Source organism: Rhinopithecus bieti, unplaced genomic scaffold (genome assembly GCF_001698545.2).
Source record: "Rhinopithecus bieti isolate Rb0 unplaced genomic scaffold, ASM169854v2 scaffold_5889, whole genome shotgun sequence".
NCBI classification, from domain to species: domain Eukaryota; kingdom Metazoa; phylum Chordata; class Mammalia; order Primates; family Cercopithecidae; genus Rhinopithecus; species Rhinopithecus bieti.
This window is the reverse complement of record NW_016805277.1, coordinates 2,639,943-2,661,310: the sequence shown is the minus strand read 5'-3', so window position 1 is coordinate 2,661,310 and position 21,368 is coordinate 2,639,943. Positions and strand designations below refer to the sequence as shown.

The window sequence follows — 21,368 nt, the reverse complement described above, 5'->3', positions numbered from 1 at the left end:
GTTTTTTTTTTTTGTATTTTTTAGTAGAGACGGGGTTTTCCCGTGTTAGCCAGGATGGTCTCGATCTCCTGACCTCGTGATCCGCCCATCTCGGCCTCCCAAAGTGCTGGGATTACAGGCTTGAGCCACCGCGCCCGGCTGTAAATGTTTACTAGAAGTTTAAGAACAGAAAATACTTAAACAGGTGTAATGACCTGACTTCATCTGATATAGGAAGAGCAGGGCTCTGTTTTTAGCCCTGTCACTCTGAGACCCGTGCAAATCCCTCATCCCTCACTTCGCATGCTAGTGGGCACCATTTAGAAAAGTTTAGTGTCTGAAGAAACCGAAACCAAGGAGACTGTATAAAGTTAAAATGGTGTTAATTTAATCTGAGGCTGTTGAAATAAAAAAAAAAATTATTGGTAGTTTTTCTACTCTGATATTCTTTCTCTTAGGTAATTTCGAATGCTAAGAACACAGTCCAAGGATTTAAAAGATTCCATGGCCGAGCATTCTCTGATCCATTTGTGGAGGCAGAAAAATCTAACCTTGCATATGATATTGTGCACTTGCCCACAGGATTAACAGGTATAAAGGTAAGGTTGTCAAGTTAATGCCTTATAATTAAAATGCAGTATTTTATCAGTTCAATATCTATCTGTACCTTTCTGATGTCAGATTGTAATGAAAATGCTTACAGATGCTTAGGAAAAGTTTTTTTCTGGTGAAGACTATTTGACATTTTTTGAATGATCTGGATTTTGGTTGGGAGCCATGGGTGGTGCTCTTAATATGGGTTGGATGCCTGGGTAGTGATGGTTTGAAGTTAATACTGCCATTGCTGCTTGTTTTGCTCACTGATGCAATGGCCTTTTTAGCGTGATTTTAGGGAATGACTTCTGGAAGAGCAGGCAAAGGAATCACAGGGTTTTTTTTTTTTTTTTTTTTTTTTTTTTTTTGAGATGGACTCTCGCTCTGTCACCCAGGCCGGTGGGCAATGGCGTGATCTTGGCTCACGCCTCCTGGCCTCCTGGGTTCAAGTGATTCTCCTGCCTCAGCCTACCAAGTAGCTGGGATTACAGGCGCGTGCCACCACGCCTGGGTAATTTTTTGCATCTTTAATAGAGGGGGGGGTTTCACCGTGTTGGCCAGGTTGGTCTCAAACTCCTGACCTTGTGATACGCCCACCTCGGCCTCCCAAAGTTTCGGGATTACAGGCGCGAGCCCTGTGCCCGGCAGGAATCACAGTTTTAAGTCACTAGCAAATAGATGGACATACTCTTGGATATAGGACTTAATTTAGAAAGAGATGTTCTTTTGGGGAAAAGTGAGTTTGGTCTTTATCTCTGGTACATCTAGTGGAGTCTCTGGAAGTATGCAGTGAACTGATCACAGAAAAGAGGTAAGAGGCTGGGAGATGGATAGGGTGGACACATTTGCCTTTCTTGTACTCAGAGGTAGTAAGAGGAATCCCCAAGTGGGGGGTGGGGGCGTGATTGGCTTTCCAGGCAGGTGAGTTTATGAGGATATTTGGTTTTGGAGACCAAGAATCAGGAGAACAGGCTGGAAAGCCAGGAGATGTTGAGAACCATGAGAAGAAGGTAGTCTACTGTTGCAGTGTAGCCATTAATTTAGTTGTATTTAGAAGTGAAAAATTCTGAAAACTAAAGAATGATGACTGGGTTTACTTAAAATATCTGTGGTAATTAAGGACAGTTTGAATGGGATAGTAAAAGATGAAGCTGAAGCACAGGAAAGAGAAAGGGGTTAAAAAGGGAGGTGAAGAGGCCGGGCGCGGTGGCTCAAGCCTGTAATCCCAGCACTTTGGGAGGCCGAGACGGGCGGATCACGAGGTCAGGAGATCGAGACCATCCTGGCTAACACGGTGAAACCCCGTCTCTACTAAAATACAAAACTAGCTGGGCGAGGTGGCGGGCGCCTGTAGTCCCAGCTACTCGGGAGGCTGAGGCAGAAGAATGGTGTAAACCCGGGAGGGGGAACTTGCAGTGAGCTGAGATCTGGCCACTGCACTCCAGTCCCGGCAACAGAGCGAGACTCCGCCTCAAAAAAAAAAAAAGGGGGGGGTGGGGGAGGTGAAGAAATGAGCAGTACTTACTAGTTACAAAAGAAATAGGATAAGTATTGGCAGATTTAGTCATAAGCATTGCAAGAACCAAAGGAGAAAAAGACTAGGAAGAAGATTTGGGAAACAAGTAGATGCAAGTCTAAAAGTGGAGGAATTGACCTCAGAATTAGGCAAATAGCAGCGAAGAAAGAGATAATTTAGAAAGGGCACCAGGAGGGATATTTCCCTATCTTTATCATGCAATATAGTAAGAGCTGTTCAATTCTAAACCAGAATAAAATGTGGTTGGGTTGGGGAGTGAGAAGGTGGCACGCAAGCTGAGTTAGGGCAGCAGCTAAAAGAAGAGAGCAACATGTTCTATTCTGGATTGTAATTGGGGAATATGGGCATGTGGGATGGGATGGGATTATTTTAGGCAGTCTTTCAACATTTAAAATTCATAACTGTTACCAAAGTTGCAGACTTTTATCTGGAATAGGGCTTTATCTTGAAGCTTTGTTCATTCATTATTGTTACTTATTTTATTTTATTTTATTTTTTGAGACAGTCTCGCTGTGTCGCCTAGGCTGGAATGCAGTGGCAAGATCTAGGTTTATTGCAATCTCCGCCTCCTGGGTTCAAGCTTTTCTCATGCTTCAGTCTCCCTGGTAGCTGGGATTACAGGCACGGACCATCACACCCAGCTAATTTTTTGTGTTTTTAGTAGAGAGGGGGTTTCACCATGTTGGCCAGGCTGGTCTTGAACTCCTGACCTCAAGTGATTTGCCCGCCTCAGCCTCCCAAAATGCTGGGACTACAGGTGTAAGCCACTGCACCCAGCCCATCTTTTATTATTTAATTCAACCAGTATTTATTGTGCCAGGTCCTGTTCTAGGTGCTGGAGCTATGGCAGTGTACAATCAGGCAAATGCATGTCCTCATATTAGATTGAATCCTAATTGTGGAGATGGATAATAAACAGTAAACACATTAAAATACACATAGTATGTCAGATAGTAAAATAGTTTCTACCAGCAGCCTCTTTATGGACAGTGTGGGTCTTGGTGAGCTACACTGATTTGCCTTTGCAAAGAACTTTTCTTAAGATTTGTCGTTTTACATTGTGGTCCTTCATCTCCAAGTATCGTGTTTGGTTGAAAGCTAAAATAGTCTAGGCGTGGTGGCTCATGCATGTAATCCCAGCACTTTGGGAGGCCGAGGCAGGAGGATTGCTTGAAGCCAGGAGGTTTGAGACTAGCATCGGCAACAAAGCAAGAACCCTGTCGCTACAAGGAAAAAAAGAAAAAAATTAGCTAGGTGTGATGACGTGCACTTTTGCTCCCTGCTACTTGGGAGGCTGAGGCAGGAGGATTGCTTAAACCCAGGAAGTTAAGTCTCCAGTGAGCTGTGATCATGCCACTGCACTCCAGAGAGAGAGAGAGAGAGAGAGAGAGAGAGAGAGCGACAGAGAGAGACCCTGCCTCAAAAAAAAAAAAAAAAAAAAAAACAACTAGAAGTGACCTTCAAGGTATTACTTGCAAAACTAGCTTTTTTTCAACCCCCTCTTGAGATAATGTTGCGTTGATAATGGGAGGCATTGTTCGTTTTAGCTTTTAGGACTAGGACATGAAGAAGGAAATACAATAAGTCTAGGCCTCTTTGTTGTTTTCTTGCAGGTGACATATATGGAGGAAGAGCGAAATTTTACCACTGAGCAAGTGACTGCCATGCTTTTGTCCAAACTGAAGGAAACAGCCGAAAGTGTGCTTAAGAAGCCTGTAGTTGACTGTGTTGTTTCGGTGAGTTTGATCCCTATACGTTATTGGGAATTTGCATGAAGAAGCAGAGAGAAGAAAGCTGCTAATTTCAAGTAAAGTTTTTTGTCTCAGGTTGTAATAGTTATTTAAAAAATTTGTCAGGCTGGGCGCAGTGGCTCATGCTTGTAATCCCAGCACTTTGGGAGGCCGAGGTGGGTGGATCACCTGAGGTCAGGAGTTTGAGACCAGCCTGGCCAACATGGTGAAACCCTATGTCTACTAAAATACAAAAATTAGCTGGGTGTGGTGGTGGGCACCTGTAATCCCAGCTACTTGGGAGGCTGAGGCAGGAGAATTGCTTGAACCCAGGAAGCTGAGGTTGCAGTGAGCTGAGATGGTGCCATTGCACTTCGGCCTGGGTGACAAGAGCGAAACTCTGTCTCAAAGAAAAAAAAAATTATGAAACTAGTCTTCATTTTCTTACTCTCTTCTGCTGCTTAGCTTTTACTCAGGCCTCCTTTGTTATTCTGCCTATTTAAATCTCTTCTGTTCTTCAAGGTACATGCATCTCAGCCTGCCCACTTCTTCCTGGATTTTTTTCACCACCTAGCATAGTGCCTAGCATAGCACAGGGTAGTCACTCATTTGTTGAATTAGTTGAATACCCCCAATTGTAAATGGCACTTGTTCTCTATTTGTATTTGCTGTTGGTATCTAGCATTAAAGACAAAGGCAAGGGCTGTGCTTGGTGGTTTAATCCCAGCACTGTGGGAGGCGAGGGCAGGAGGATCCTTTGAGACCATCCTGGGCAACACAGTGAGATCCCTGTCTTTACGAAAAAAAAAAAAAAAAAAAAAAAGCTGGGCATGGTGGCGCACATCTGTAGTCCCAGCTACTTGGGAGGCTCATTCGAGCCCAGGAGTTTGAGGCTGCAGTGAGCTGTGATCACACCACCTCATTCTTGCCTGTACAATAGAGTGAGACCCTGTCTCAAAAAAATTATCCAAAAAACATAAAGACATGGCAGCAGTTGACTTTATCTTTTGCATATCTCTGTTAAGGTGAAAGCCTGGCTGCTGTAGCTTTGTGCTTTAGTATGGCGGAATCCTTAGGGACTGTTGAAATATGTGTGGTTACATTGGCTTTGCCACCGAATCTCCTCATTCTGCAATTGTTACCTGATACTTTAGTTTCGTGGCCTGTTTTGTCTTACCGTTGGTGCATTGATTGGCAAAGCATGGACTGTTAGGTGGCTTTTTCACCCCAGAGTCTGTTGCCTGGTGGATTCCTTAGTCCTTGGTTATTGTAAAGTAGAATTGACATTTATCAGAAAGAATTGGATTATAGTTGTGTACACCATTCTGGGAATGGGCTTTATTCTTTATAGAAGAATAAAAACGCTATGTTCCTTTAAAAAGCTCAGATTCAGTGACCTTGATTCCCCAGTGGCTGATACACCAGATACTGTATTTCTTAGATGTTTCCTACCTTTCCTCGCCTCTCCATTGGTCTCCCAGATTTGTTTCCATTCCTCCATCTAGTGCGCCTAGCTTTGCTCCTGCATTACACTCTGTGTGGGAGTAAAATGTGTATAAAATATTGGAATGCCTAAGTGTCTTTTCTGGTTTTGGGTAAGAGTCATGTTTGGGCGGGGCCTGAAGATCACACTTGAGTTTTGGTAATTTGCTTAGGAGGGTTCACAGGCCCTAGCATATAGCTATTCTCATTTTTTTTTTTTTTTTGAGACGGAGTCTTGCTCTGTCACCCAGGCTGGAGGGCAGTGGCGCGATCTCGGCTTACTGCATACTTTGCCTCCCAGGTTCACGCCATTCTCCTGCCTCAGCCTCCCAAGTAGCTGGGACTACAGGCACCCACCACCATGCCCGGCTAATTTTTTTGTATTTTAGTAGAGGTGAGGTTTCATCATGTTAGCCAGGATGGTCTCGATCTCCTGACCTTGTGATCTGCCCACCTCGGCCTCGGCCTCCCAAAGTGCTAGGATTACAGGCTTCCCAAAGTGCTGGGATTACAGGCGTGAGCCACCGCGCCCGGCCGCATATAGCTATTCTTAGGCTAAGATTTATTATAGTGAAGGGATGCAAAGCAAAATCAACAAAGGGAAAAGGCACATGAGGCAGAGTCTGGAGGAAACCAGGCACAAGCTTCCCAGAGTCAGCATGTGCTTAACTCCAGCAACAGATTGTAACAGTACGGGTGAAATGTCCTCTACCACAGGAGTTCTGCCTGAGCCTGGTCCAGGGTTTTCTTTTTTTTTTTTTTGAGACTGAGTTTCGCTCTTGTTTCCCAGCTTGGAGTGCAGTGGCATGATCTTGGCTCACTGCAGCTTCCACCTCCCAGGTTCAAGCCTCAGCCTCCGGAGTAGCTGGGATTACAGGCATGTGCCACCACACCCAACTAGTGGTTTTTTTTTTTTTTTTTTTTTTTTGTAGAGATTGAGTTTCACCATGTTGGCCAGGCTGGTCTCCAGCTCCTGATGTCAGGTAATCCACCCGCCCCGGCCTCCCAAAGTGCTGGGATTACAGGCAAGAGCCACCGTGCCTGAGTAGTCCAGGGTTTTTATTGGGGGTCAGTCACATTGGTACCCTATACCTAGCATGAACCAAAATTCCAGATTCCCAGAAGGAAAGCCGGTAGTCAGCACAAGCTGCATTTTTGTATAAACAGTTTAGGTACAGTGAGCCACTCTTAATCTTTAGGGAAATTTTTTCTGTTGATTTAGTGAACTGTTTGTGAATCAAGATCCTAGATGCCAGGCAAGGACCAACATGCAAGCAGGCGTTTTCTAAGGATAGTAGTTTCTGGCCTCTATATTAACTCTTCTCTGCAGTCACTACTTTAGCTGTTGGTATTTTGATCTGCCATGTAATGTGTGTATGTAAGGTAATGGTATGGCTATTGTATATCCTAACACTAACACTAAATACGCTAACTTTTCCCTACGAGTTTGAAATATTTTCTTGATGATATACAGAGTAAATTGCTGTAGGTATTTGATGGCATTCTTGGAATTTACTAACTAAAATTAGAATCCATAATATAGTAAACATTCATTTTTTTTTGGTAGGTTCCTTGTTTCTATACTGATGCAGAAAGACGATCAGTGATGGATGCAACACAGATTGCTGGTCTTAATTGCTTGCGATTAATGAATGAAACCACTGCAGGTAAGGAGGACCATTGATTAATTTTTTGACTTGGTTAATGTTGAAGGTTGTGAAATTTTAAAACTCTAGGGTTTCTTGCTCTTTATTTTGCTTTCAGCACTGCTACTCTTGCTTACCACCTGTGTCATGGTGTTTTTGCATACTGTGTCACTTGTGAGGAATTAATCTGGCCAGTACTTTTTGTGTACCCTTATAGCACGCATTTTGGTATTTAATCACATGCTTTTTGGGGAAGGAGCACACTTAGCGTGTGGAGCAGTGCTTTCGGTTAAAGATTGGTCTTCTCTTAGATTTGTGGACTGGTAGAGTCAGAGGAATGGAACATTAAGCAGCATCTCATGGACAGAACATGTGGGGATGTTAAACATAGCATAGGGGAAGAAGAAATCCAGGAAAATATATTTGGAAAATGGGGGAAATGACTTGGGGAAAATTGTGCTAGAGTCCATTGGCAGCTATAAGGAAGTCTAAGTGAATGTCAGGATTTAACTCTTGGAAGATAGTCTTTTTCTTGAATAAATTACATAGTGCTTATAAAGAATTTGATTTCTAAAATATAAGACATGTAGTTGCATTTGTTATACATAAAACCTCTTTTTTCCTGCTTAAATGAATCTTATTTACTTAGATGTTGTTATGTTTAATTTTTGTGTTTTTTCTTCTGTAGTTGCTCTTGCATATGGAATCTATAAGCAAGATCTTCCTGCCTTAGAAGAGAAACCAAGAAATGTAGTTTTTGTAGACATGGGCCACTCTGCTTATCAAGTTTCTGTATGTGCATTTAATAGAGGAAAACTGAAAGTAAGCATTTTTTTTTCCCCTAGAAGACTGTTACTGTATGGTAATTATGAAATTTTGAGAGACAACTATTTTTTCTCATCTACAATATGGGAAAAATAATGCATACCTTGCAGGGTTATTCGGAGGATTTTTTTTCTTTCTTTTTGTTTTTTTTTTTGAGACAGAGTTTTGCTCTTGTTGCTCAGGCTGGAGTGCAATGGCGTGGTCTTGGCTCACTGCAACCTCCACCTCCTGGGTTAAAGCGGTTCTCCTGCCTCAGCCTTCCGAGTAGCTGGGATTACAGGCATGTGCCACCACGCCTGGCTAATTTTATATTTTTAGTAGAGACGGGGGTTTCTCCATGTTGGTCAGGCTGGTCTTGAACTCCTGACCTGAGGTGATCCACCTGCCTTGGCCTCCGAAAGTGCTGAGGTTACAGGCGTGAGCCACCGCGCCCAGCAGGAGGACTTTTTAACATGTAGTTCCTTGGTGAATTTTACACTGGGGATTGAGAAGGTGGTACAGGTGCTCTGTCCTCTTGCTCTTGAGGTTTTGAGTGTTCTGGAAAAGGAGTTTCTTTTGGATTCCAAAACAAACTGGACTGGAAATTATAGATTTCTAGAAAGCCTAAATTGTAAGTGGTTTTGTACACACAGAAGTGTGGAAGGCAAGGAGGGGCCAGAGGGTGATCTCTGTCACAGTTGAGTTTGCTGGTTTATGCTAGTTCCACAGTAAGGTATAACATTCTCTATCTAGATGAGTTTATCTAGAATTTGGTGAAGAACCAAGGATTTCTCAAGTGTTTGCTTTAATTATTTGAAATACATATTAAAATTCTTGGTGCCGAGGTCTAAATTGAACCCCTTGTACCCATTGGAGATTGGTGGAGAGGGATTACCCCAAACTAAATATTTGGTAATTTTGGAGGCATTTTGAGACTTTATTTGTTATGGTCTTCTTTCTTTGAAAATAGACGTTTCCACTTTATTTTCTGGTTTATATTGTTTTAGGTGGTTTTGTTTTAAATAAAAGGAAAGCGAATCTTTTAGATAATTGGGAAATGAGAGATTTGTGATTTTGCTTTTTTACAGCTATAAGTGGTGGGCCAAATGTAATTCTCGGTGTTTAAACTTTAATCACTAACAGAATTTCTAAGATCTATGCTATGCTTTCATCTTTTTAAACAGAAGAGTCTGGTCATAATTCAGCCCGGCTTTGGATCAGAGTGATGTGTATTAGTAGCCATCTGCTTCTGTTTTTCTAAATTGTCCTTCAGTGTCACCTGTTACCTGTCAGTTTTCCAATCCTTTTGATTACTTTTAAATTACAAAAATAATCATTACAAAAATCTCTCCAAATTGGAAAACACTTATGTGTAAAGAAAAGTCTGGGCAACATAGTGAAACCCTGTCTCTACAAAAGTTAGCTGGGTGTGGTAGTGTGCCTGTAGTCCCAGCTACTCTGGAGGCTGAGGTTGGGGGATTGCTTGAGCCCAGAATTTGAGAACAGCCTGGGCAACATGACGAAGCCCCATCTCTACAAAGAAAATACAGAAAGTAGCTGGATATGGTGATGTGTGCCTATAGTCCTAGCTACTCGGGATGCTGAGGTGGGAGGATTGCTTGAGCCTGGATGGTTCAGACTACAGTAAGCTGAGATTGTGCCACTGCACTCCAGCCTGGGCAACGGAGTGAGACCCTGTCTCAAAAAAAAAAAAATAAAATAAAATAAATAAATAAATAAAAAATTACTTACAATCTTACCATTCTTGGTGTATTTCATTCTAGTTTTCTAAGAAAACAATTGGAGTCACTATATTTAGCTCTGTGTCCTGTCTTTTTTTTTTCAGTTAACATACTAAGAAAATTTCCCCATGACGTTTAGCATTCTTTGAAGAGATTGTTTTACTGGTTTTATTCCTTCATAAGGATGTCATTACTTATTTAGCCTAACTTCTATTACTGAATCTAATTAGATCTAGTTTGCTTCTAATCTGTTAGAGATTTGAAAACGGGTAACCCAGGCTAATTAGACTTCCAGGTTAAATGGAAACACACTGCTATGAGCTAAGGCTGTAACGAATCCTTTGGTAGTAAACTGCAGAGAGTTGAGCCTTGGTATTACTCAGTTTTGTGATAGTGAGTAGACTAGAAATAGGTACACGACATGTTAGTATATTTTACCTTGGACGTGTAACTGCTATTGGGAGTCAGACTGGTGTAGTGGGGAGGGCATGGACTTTGGAATTAAGGAGATTTGGCTTTGAATTCCACTTCTACCACTTAGTAGCTTTGTGAAGTGCGGTTTATCTCATCTGTCTAGGTCTGTAGCATTATCTGTAAATTGGGGATTGTAGTGCCTATTTTTACAGTGTGGTCGTAATAAAGATTAAATGATGTATACATTGCCTTGTTTTAACCTTAATGTAACCCTCCTTTTTTTCTTTTTTTTTTTTTTTAAATAAGCAACTTACCAGGTAAAGATATATCCATCTGTTTCAGAATTGATTGGTTCATTGTTAGATTAATTCTCATTTTTTCCCTAAGGTTCTGGCCACTGCATTTGACCCAACATTGGGAGGTAGAAAATTTGATGAAGTGTTAGTAAATCACTTCTGTGAAGAATTTGGGAAGAAATACAAGCTAGACATTAAGTCCAAAATCCGTGCATTATTACGACTCTCTCAGGAGTGTGAGAAACTCAAGAAATTGATGAGTGCAAATGCTTCAGATCTCCCTTTGAGCATTGAATGTTTTATGAATGATGTTGATGTATCTGGAACTATGAATAGGTAAGTATATACTGTTTTGATGTTAAAATGTTCAGTGAGTTTTCTCCACATATGTTAACCTTAAATTGACTAATTGTTATTAAAATTATCATGGGGTTATATGATAATTTTGGTTCTGTTTTAAAAAGAAGCCATTCAGGACCCTGCTTTTATGAAAAGTTGGGTCTGGTTATTCTAATAATGTAGACTAATGTTTTGTTCTGATTAATTGGATATTCCAACATATTGGTAGTTCTTTACATATGCATTTGTCATACATGAAATTTCCATAAAATCAGGGCAAAGAGCTGTAATGCAGAATTAAATTGAATTGAATTTACCCAGTGATTAAGAAATTGTTCTTTGTTTTTTTTTTTTTTTTTGAGAGTTTTTTGCTCTTTTGCCCAGGCTGGAGTGAAGTGGCACGACCTCGGCTCACTCTAACTTCTGCCCCCGGGTTCAAGCGATTCTCCTGCCTCAGCCTCCCGAGTAGCTGGGGTTATAGGTGACTGCCACTGTGCCCAGCTACTTTTTGTATTTTTAGTAGGGACGGAGTTTCGCCGTGGTGGCCAGGCTGGTCTCGAACTCCTGACCTCAGGTGATCCACCCACCTCAGCCTCCCAAAGTGCGAGGATTACCAGTGTGAACCACTGCGCCCAGCCTGAAATTTTTCTTTTTGAAAGATTTGGGTTCACTTGAGGGTGATAGCTCTTTTTGTATAGTGCTGCAAGAATTCTGGGTAATTGACATTTCGGGGTTATCCTCAGAAACACCCAGAGTGTTATTGTTGCCTGGTTCGGTTGCTTGGATGATGGGAGTAAGATGTTCTTTTGACTGTGAACTCTACTGGTAGAATTTAGGCAAGACTGGTGGTGGGTATTTGGAGACGTGTGCCTCAGCTATCCGTAAAAAAATTGAAATGGTGTTTATTGTTGCCTTGTATCCAAATTTTTAGTCACCTCTCCCCCTACTTGCAAGAGATGGCTTTCTTTTTTGTTAAGCAGCAGTCTTGTGTGTGTGTGTGTGTGTTCCATGAAGTCTGGAGGTAAGCCAATATGTTTCAGAAATTGTTAGTGAAGTGTTACATGTTTGTAAGAGCTAAGTAGATACTTATTAAGTAGTTCAAATTTTTTAGAAACTGAATTTGCCTGTGTGCTCTTTTTTAAAAATAGTTGTGGCCGGGTACGGTGGCTCACATCTGTAATCCCAGCACTTTGGAAGGCAGAGGCGGGTGGATCACGAGGTCAGGAGATTGAGACCATTCTGGCTAACATGGTGAAACCCCGTCTCTACTAAAAATACAAAAAATTAACTGAGTGTGGTGGCGGGCGCCTGTAGTCCCAGCTGCTGGGGAGGCTGAGGCAGAATGGTGTGAACCCGGGAGGTGTAGCTTGCAGTGAGCTGAGATCGCACCACTGCACTCCAGCCTGAGTAACAGAGGGAGACTCTGTCTCAAAAAATAAAAAATAAAAATAGTTGTACTGTGGTGGGGCGTGATGGCTCACTCCTGTAATCCCAGCACTTTGGGAGGCAGGTGGATCACTTGAGGTCAGGAGTTTGAGACCAGCCTAGCCAACATGGTGAAACTCTGTCTTTACTAAAAATACAAAAACTAGCTGGGTGTGATGGCGGGCGCCTGTAATCCCAGCTACTTGGGAGGCTGAGGCAGGAGAATCGCTTGAACTTGGGAGACAGAGGTTGCAGTGAGCTGAGATTGTGCCACTGTACTCTAGTTTGGGCAACAAAGTGAGACGCTGTCTTCAAAAGAAAAAAACCAAAAAGTTGTACTGTATCTACATCATGAGAATACATAGCTCTCATATGTTCTACATTATAATCTTCATTTAGTGTGATTGTTGTTGCTTTTTTGAGACAGGATCTTACTCTGTCACCTAGGCTGGAGTGTAGTGGTGTGATCTTGGCTCACTGCACCCTCTGTTTCCTGGGCTCAAATGATCCTCGTGCTTCAGCCTCCTGAGTAGCTGGGACTACAGGCACATGCCACCACGCCTGGCTAATTTTTGTATTTTTTGTAGAGACAGGATTTCACCATGTCGCCCAGGCTGGTCTTGAACTCCTGGACTCAAGTGATCTGCCTGCCTCAGCCTCCCAAAGTGCTGGGGTTACAGGTGTGAGATACTGTGCCTTTTAGTCTTTAACATTCACCTTTGTTTAAATTGATGAAACTGGATTATTTCACAGTATGTTTCTTTTAATTAATGGTTTCTTCACTTAAAAAAACTTGAGGTGAAATTCACGTACCATAAAATTAAGCATTTTAAAGTAAACAATTCACTGGAATTTAGTACATTTACAGGGTTGTGCAATGGCCACCTCTATGTAATGGAAAAACATTTTCATCACCCCAGAATAAAACTTCATACCCAGTAGGTGATTATTTCTTGTTTTCCCTTACCTCTGGTCCCTGGTGATCAACAGCCTGTTTTCTGTTTCTGTGGATTTATATATTCTGTATTTTTCATATAAGCGGAGTCATGTAATATGTGTCTGACTTCTTTTGTTCTAACTTCTCAGTGTAATGTTTTTGAGGTTCATCCACATTCTGTATCAGTACTTAATTTTTTTCTTTTTTTTGGGCAGATGTTATTTTCTTGTATGGATAATACCGCAGTTTATTCATCCATTCGTTTGCTGATGAACATTTGGGTTTCTACTTTTTAGCTGTTGTGAATAGTGCTGTGGACATTTGTGAACAAGTACGTGTTTTCGGGTCTTTTGCATATATACCTAGGAGTGGAACTGCTGGCTTATACAGCAATTCTATGTTTAACTTTTTGAGGAATCTCCAAACTGTATTTCTCAGTGATTACCCCACCAGCAGTGTACTGGGTTTCAGTTTCTCCACATCTTTGTCAGCACTTATTTTCAATTTTTTGGATTATTTTAGTAGATTACTAGTAGCTTTGTGTTAATTCATTGTTTTGATGTTGGAAGTGCATTCTCCTGCAGATTCCTAATGGATAGCACATGTGAATAGTGTTCCTTAAGTTCTTGCATGTTGATGACAATTTGCCATGTTTATACTTAAAAGTCACTGTAGTTGGATAGAACCTTCTTAGCTTTTCTTTCCTTTTTGAGTATCTTAAATGCAGAAACAATCTATTTTTTTTTTTTTGTTTTTTTTTTTGAGACAGAGTCTTGCTCTGTCACCCAGGCTGGAGGGCAGTGGCGCGATCTTGGCTCACTGCAAGCTCTGCCTCCCGGGTTCACGCCATTCTCCTGCATCAGCCTCCCGAGTAGCTGGGACTGCAGGCGCCTGCCACCATGCCCGGCTAATTTTTTGTATTTTTAGTGAGACGGGGTTTCACCGTGTTAGCCAGGATGGTCTCTATCTCCTGACCTCGTGATCCGACTGCCTTGGCCTCCCAAAGTGTTGGAATTACAGGTGTGAGCCACCGCGTTCGGCCAGTAACAATCTATTTTCTTTTGGTGTATAACATTGCTGTCAAAGTGTGACAGCATAGTTTTTAGATATTTGTCACTTGTTCTTTTTGCTTAGATGCCCAAATGTTTTGATTTTTTTTTTTTTCTTGAAAGTCCATTTGGGTATGGTGGCTCACACCTGTAATCCCAGCACTCTGGGACATTGAGGCAGGCGTATGGCTTGAGCTCAGGAGTTCGAGGCCAGCCTGGGCAACATGGCAAAACCTCGTCTCTACTAAAAATACAGAAAAATAGCCTGATGTGGTGGCATTCGCTTGTCGTCCTGGCTGCTTGGGAGGTGGAGGTGGGAGGATCACCTGAGCTCAGTAAGTCGAGGCTGCAGCAAACCATGATCACACCACATTGCACTCCAGCCAGGATGATGAGAGTGAGACCCTGTCTCAAAAAGAAAAAAAAAAGAAAGCTCAATAATTTCACTACAGTATGTTTTGATGTTGGTTATTTTGCAGCAGTTTTTTTCCAGGTACATAGTGTGCCTTTTCGTTATATAGTTTGATATTACAAATCTAAGTTTAATTAAATTTTCTTAAGTTTTCTTGAATTATATTATCTAGTATTCTGTTGTAGTGCTGTGGTTTTCTTTTTTGGGAATTCCTACATAATTAGGTTGGATCTTCCTTGCGTGTCGTATTATTTTTTTTTAGTTTGCCTATTTTTTATATTTGCCATTTTTGGTCCAGTCCTTCATGGCATTGCTCTTGTGTACTGTTTAGTTTTCATTTCTGATATTTATTTATTTATTTTTTGAGATGGAGTCTTGCTCTGTTGCCCAGGCTGGAGTGCAGTGGCCGGATCTCGGCTCACTGCAAGCTCTGCCTCCCGGGTTTACGCCATTCTCCTGCCTCAGCCTCCCAAGTAGCTGGGACTACAGGCGCCCGCCACCTCACCCGGCTAGTTTTTTGTGTTTTTTGGTAGAGATGGGGTTTCACTGTGTTAGCCAGGATGGTCTCGATCTCCTGACCTCGTGATCCGCCCGTCTCGGCCTCCCAAAGTGCTGGGATTACAGGCTTGAGCCACCGTGCCCGGCCGACATTTATTCTTATATTTCTAATTCTGTTCCAGGTTTTTCTGATTCTGATTTGTTCTTTCATTTCCTATATCACTTTTATTGAAATATAATTCACATACCATAAAACCTTACTATTTTAAAGTGTACAATTCCAAGGTTGTGCAACTATGATCACTATTTAATTCTAGAATGTTTTTATCACCCCAAAAAGAAACCTTGTACCCATTAGCATTTACTCTCCATTTCCCTCTGTACCCTAGGCAATTACCAATATGTTTCCTGTCTCTATAGATTTGCCTGTTCTTTTTTTTTTTTTTTTTTTTTTGAGACAGAGTCTCAGTAGGTCACCCAGGCTGGAGTGTGGTGGTATGATCTCGGCTTGCTTCATCCTCCGCCTCCTGGGTTCAAATGATTCTCATGCTTCCGCCTCCCGAGTAGCTGGAATTACAGGTGTGCACCACCACACCCAGCTAATTTTTGTATTTTTAGTAGAGGTGGGGTTTCGTCATGTTGGCCAGGCTAGTCTCGAACTCCTGACCTCAAGTCATCCACCCGCCTCTGCCTCTCAAAGTGCAGGGATTATAAGTGTGAGTTCCTCTTTTGTTTTTGTGAAATATTTTAAAAATGTGGGTTAACTTTCTGAGATGTTTTCCCTCCCTCTTCTTGTATGTTTACTGTGCTGTCCTGCTTAGTTTGGATTTTTTAATCAGTAGTTTTTCTTCAGTGTAGTTCTTTTTTCTTTGAAGGTAACTTTAGATTGGGCTCAGTTTGCTGTGGTCCCTGAATACCTCATTTTAGGGCCTTTTATACTTGTTTTGGAACATGCCAACCGCTGCTAATTCCAGCTTCTGTTTTCAGTCTGGCCCTCTGCGTTAGGTTATTCTGGAGTTTTCAGGCCAATTATATACCCTTTTGTTTCCTTCTGTTTATTTTGCACAGAGCTGATACTAAGCAGGAATTGTAAATGTGGGTGGTTTGTCTCTGCCTATATGTATTTTGAGGTTTGTGGGCTTATGTCGTTACCTAATTTTGTTGTAGGATTGTTTAATCCCAGGAGATGGAGGCTGTAGTGAGCCATGATTATGCCACTGCACTCCAGCCTGGGCGACAGAGGGAAACCCTCTCAAAAAGCAAAAAAATCCACATCAGATTATCACATTATTCAGCAATTGTATTTCTAGATACATATTCAAGAGAAATGGAAACACATGTCCACAGAAAAACTCATATGTGAATGCTCATCACACTACTCATGATAGCCAAAAAGTGGAAACAACCCAAATGTTCATCATCTGATGAAGAAGTGGGTAAAGAAAATATGCTCTGTCCATACAATGGGATGTTTTTGGCAATTGAAAAATATGTAATACAGATACATACTAAAACATGGATGAACCTTGAAAAGTTCGTGCTAATGAAAGAAGTCACAAAAGGCCACATTTTGTATGATTCCATTTATATGAAATGCCCAGAATTGGCAAATCTATAGACAGAAAGTAGATTTAGTGGTTGCCTAGGGCTATGGGAGTTGAGGAAAGTAACAGTTAAGGGGTATGAAAGTGTTCTTTTTTAGACTGAAAATGTTTTAAAATTGATTGTGGCGATGCTTGCAGAACTCTGTATATATGAAGTCACTGAATTGTATACTTAAAAATAATTTTGTACTAAAGCCTCATGCCCAAAAGTCAGTAATTACATCTTTATTTTTATCTTTTTGATTTTATTTATTTCTTTTTGAGGCAAGTTCTCACTTTGTCATGCAATGTGGAGTGCAGTGGTACCATCTTAGCTCACTGCAGCCTCAATCTCTCAGGTTGTAGAGATCCTCCCACCTCAGCCCCCCAGGTAGATGGGAGTATAGGTGTTCACTGACATGCCTGGCTAATTTTTGTGTTTTTTGTAGAGGCAGGATTTTGCCATATTGCTCAGGCTGGTCTCAAATTCCTGAGCTTAGCCACCCTTCTCAGCCTCCCAAAGTGCTAGGATTATAGGTGTGAGCCACCTCACCCGGACAGGAATTACATACTTTAAATGGGTGAATTCTATAGCATGTAAATTATATTGCAATTAAACTTTTTAAAAAGAAACTATCAAAAAACTTCTACCGTCCAGGCGCGGTGGCTCACGCCTGTAATCCCAGCACTTCGGTATACCGAGGTGGGTGGATCACCTGAGGTCAGGAGTTTGAGACCAGCCTGGCCAACATGGTGAAACCCCATCTCTACTAAAAATACAAAAATTAGCCGGGTGTGGTGGTGGGCACCTGTAATCCCAGCTACTCGGGAGGCTGAGGCAGGAGAATTGCTTGAACCCAGGAGGCAGAGGCTGCAGTGAGCCGAGGTAGTGCCTCTCTGCTCCAGCCTGGGTGACAGAGCAAGACTCTGTCTCAAAAAAATACAAAAAAAAAAAAAAAAAAAACCAAAAAAACCCAAAAAACACAAAAATTACCTGAGCTTGGTGGTGTGCACCTGCAGTCCCAGCTACTCGGGAACCTGAGGTGGGAGAATCGCTTGAACCTGGGAGGCGGAGGTAGCAGTGGGCTGAGATCGTGCCACCGCACTCCAGCCTGGGTGACAGAGTGAGACTCCGTCTCAAAAAAATAAAAACAGAACAACAACAACAAAAACCTCTACTGCTGATGCTGTCTTCTTACAGTCTTTTCCTTTGCTTTTCACAGTTTTGATTTCAGATATTTTCAGACATGAAACAAAGTTGGAAGAATTTTACAGTGAATGTCCTTATCTCACCACTTAGATTCTACTGCGAACATTTACTGTACTTGTTTTATTACATATTTGTTCATGTATCCTATAAAGCCATCAATTTTTAATTATTATTATTATTTTTTGAGATGGAGTTTTGTTCTTGTTGCCTAGGCTGGAGTGCAATGGTGCGGTTTCAGCTCACTGCAACCTCCGCCTCCCGGGTTCAAGTGATTCTCCTGCCTCAGCTTCCCAAGTAGTTGGGATTACAGGCATGCACCACCACGCCCAGCTAATTTTGTGTTTTTTGCAGAGACGGGGTTTCTCCATGTTGGTCAGGCTGGTCTCGAACTCCCAGCCTCAGGTGATCCGCCCGCCTCAGCCTCCCAAAGTGCTGGGATTACAGGTGTGAGCCACTGCGTGGCCTGGCCTCAATTTTGTTTTTAATATATCTCAAAGTAATTTGCATCTGTGTACTTCTTCCAGAAACTTAAATTGCGGACATTATAAATGTAGACTTCTCCCCAAATACTAAAGTTTGCATATTGACCAGAATTCGTTGTTTTTTGGATATATTTTTATATAATGACACACTCAGGTTTTAAGTGCTTATATGCTGAGTTTCAACATACACATATCTTTGTAACTAATGCCTTTATTATGAAATAGACCATTATGTTGGAATGTTTCCTCAGGCTTCTGTAACCACTGATGTGCTTTTTGTATTTTTCAGTCTGTAGATTAAGTTTGCCAATTCTGTAACTTCTTGTAAGTGGCATCATGTAGTATGTAGTTTTTTGTGTGAGGCATTTTTTTAGTCAGCATAAAATTGAGATTCATTTGTTTGTTCCACGTGCCATTTGTTCTTCTGTATTGCTAACTACTGTGCCATTGTAGCTTTGTTGTTATTGATGGACAGTGACTCTTCAGCTTTTTTTTCTATTAGAAGTAAAACAGTTTAAACTTCTAACATGTAAGAGCTCTTACATCTCACCAATATTGATGTTAGCAGTCCTTAAGTTTTGCATGCTCTGGTGAGTGTTTTCTATACTTTACTATTCTTTTTTTTTTTGAGACGGAGTTTTACTCTTTTTGCCAAGACTGGAGTGCAATGTTGTGATCTTGGCTCACTGCAACCTCTGCCTTCCAGGTTCAAGTGATTCTCCTGCCTCAGCCTCCCAAGTACCTGGGATTACAGGCATGCGCCACCGTGCCCGGCTAATTTTGTATTTTTAGTAGAGATGGGGTTTCTCCATGTTGGTCAGGCTGGTCTCAAACTCCCGACCTGAGGTGATCTGCCTGCCTTGGCCTCCCAAAGGGCTGGAATTACAGGCGTGAGCCACCGCGCCCAGCCTACTATTCTTTTTTATTGAGATGTAATTTAATAAAGTCACCTCCTTTTCCCCCTTTTTTGGAGAAAGGATCCTTGTTGCTCATGCTGGAGTGCCATGGCTTGATCATGGCTCACCGTAGCGCCATGGCTTGATCATGGCTCACTGTAGCCTCATCCGGGTGATCCTTCTGCCTCAGCTTCCTGGATAGCTGAGACTACAGGTGTGCACCACCACGCCCGGCTAATTTCTTGTATGTTTAATAGAGATGGGGTTTTGCTGTGTTGTCCAGGCTGGTCTTGAACTTCTGGTTGAGCTCAAGCCTTAGCTTCCTGATGTGTTGGGACTACAGGTGTGAGCCACTGCACCCGACTAGAAGTCACTTTTTTAACATGTATAATTCAGTGATTTAAAAAAAAAAAAATTTGTGTGTGTGTGTTTTCATAGAGCTCAGCAGCCATCATCACAACTGAATTTTAGAACATTTTCATTACTTCTTAAACCCTAAATGAGTGAGCAGTCAGGGTGTGAAAAGACATGGAAGAACCTTAAATGCATATTGCCAAGTAAAAGAAGCCAATCTGAAAAATCTGCATATACTGTTGGATTCCAACTATATGACATTTTGGAAAAGGCAAAACTATGCAGACGACCGGGTGCGATGGCTCATGCCCGTAATCCCAGCACTTTGGGAGGCCGAGGCGGGTGAATCACTTGAGGTCAGGAGTTCAAGACCACCCTCACCAATATGGTGAAATCCCATCTCTACTAAAAAATTAAAAAAAAAAAAAAAAATTAGCAAGGTGTAGTGGTACACGCCTGAAATCCCAGCTACTCAGGGGGCTGAGGCAGGAGAATCGCTTGAACCCGGGAGGTGAAGGTTGCAATGAGCTGGGATTGCACCATTGCACTCCAGCCTGGGCAACAAGACTGAAACTCCATCTGAAAAAAACCCCAACCCCCCCTCACAAAAAAAAAAAAAAAAAAACAAAAAAACTAGGCAGACAATAAAACAGTTAGTTACCTGGAGTTTGGAGCAGGGAGGGATGAATAGTTGGAGCACAGGGGAGTTTTAGGGCAGTGAAATTATTCTGTATGTTACTGAAGTGGTGAATACTTATATGTTGTTAAAACTCATAGAACACTAATAGAAACTATCATATTTATCAGCATTGACTCATTAATTGTAACAAATGAACCTTACTAATGCAAGATGTTAATAGAGGAACTGGGCTGGGGGTGAGGAAGAGATATATGGGGATTCTTGTCATGTTTGTTTCTCTGTAAACCTAAAACACCTAAAAATGTATATTAATATAAAAGAAAGAGACACGGTTGTGCATGCCTGTAGACCCAACTACTTGGGAGGCTAAGGTGGGAAAATCACCTGAGCCTGGGACTCACTAAGGTTGCAGTGAGAGTGAGCCAAGATCGTGCCACTGCACTCCAGTCTGGGCAATAGAGTGAGACCCTGTCTCAAAAAAAAAAAAAGAAAAACCCTGTACTCATTAGCTGTCCTTCCCATCTCTTCTTCTTCCCTGAAGTCATTGGTAGCCACTCGTCTCTTTTCTCTGGATATACTTATTCTGAATATTTCACATAAGTTTGTGTTCTTGTTTGACTTCTTTAATCCAGCATAGTGTTTTCATGTGTTGTAATTATGTATCAGTTCCTCTTATTGTATTCATTCATTTGTATTGCTTCATACAGTTGATAGGCATCTGGGTTGTTTTGGCTGCTTGTGAACATTGATATACCAGTTTGGTGTGTGAACATGTGTTTTCTGTTCTTTTGTCTGTATACCTAGAATGGAATTGCTGAATCGTATGCTAACTCTCTGACATCTTGAGGAACTGCCAAACACTTTTCCCAAGTGGCTGCACCATTTTCATTTTCTGTTACCTGGGAATGTATGAGGGATCCAGTGTCTCCACATTTTGCCACCACTCGTTGTTAACTGTTTTTTATTATAGCCATCCATTCCACATACAAGTGGAATGTGATTTAATATACTGTATTTTTTTTCGTTTTTGTTTTATGTTTTTTATAGAGGCAAATTTCTGGAGATGTGCAATGATCTCTTAGCTAGAGTGGAGCCACCACTTCGTAGTGTTTTGGAACAAACCAGTAAGTATTTTTGTGATTGAATTTGTTTGCGTATCTCAGACTCTTTGGAAATTGTTATCTATTATCTTAGCTTTGCAAGCAGTGATACAAATTTTTATTGTGTGAACTAATTCAATAGTATATATTAAGCTTTTAAAAAATCTGTATCTTCCCCCTGCCCAAAGCAATCTTTTGAAACTAGTAAAAGTTACTTCA

General features: G+C 41.5%; 1 protein-coding gene across 1 annotated transcript in view; it reads left to right on the top strand.

Moving 5' to 3' along the window:
* Positions 1 to 21,368, top strand: part of HSPA4 (heat shock protein family A (Hsp70) member 4) — a 62,117-nt gene that overhangs the window by 16,561 nt on the left and 24,188 nt on the right. Inside the window, 6 exon segments of the mRNA XM_017871989.1 lie at positions 438 to 578; positions 3,724 to 3,846; positions 6,890 to 6,989; positions 7,657 to 7,790; positions 10,316 to 10,560; positions 21,097 to 21,173. Of these exon segments, the coding sequence (XP_017727478.1) occupies positions 438 to 578; positions 3,724 to 3,846; positions 6,890 to 6,989; positions 7,657 to 7,790; positions 10,316 to 10,560; positions 21,097 to 21,173 (820 nt within the window).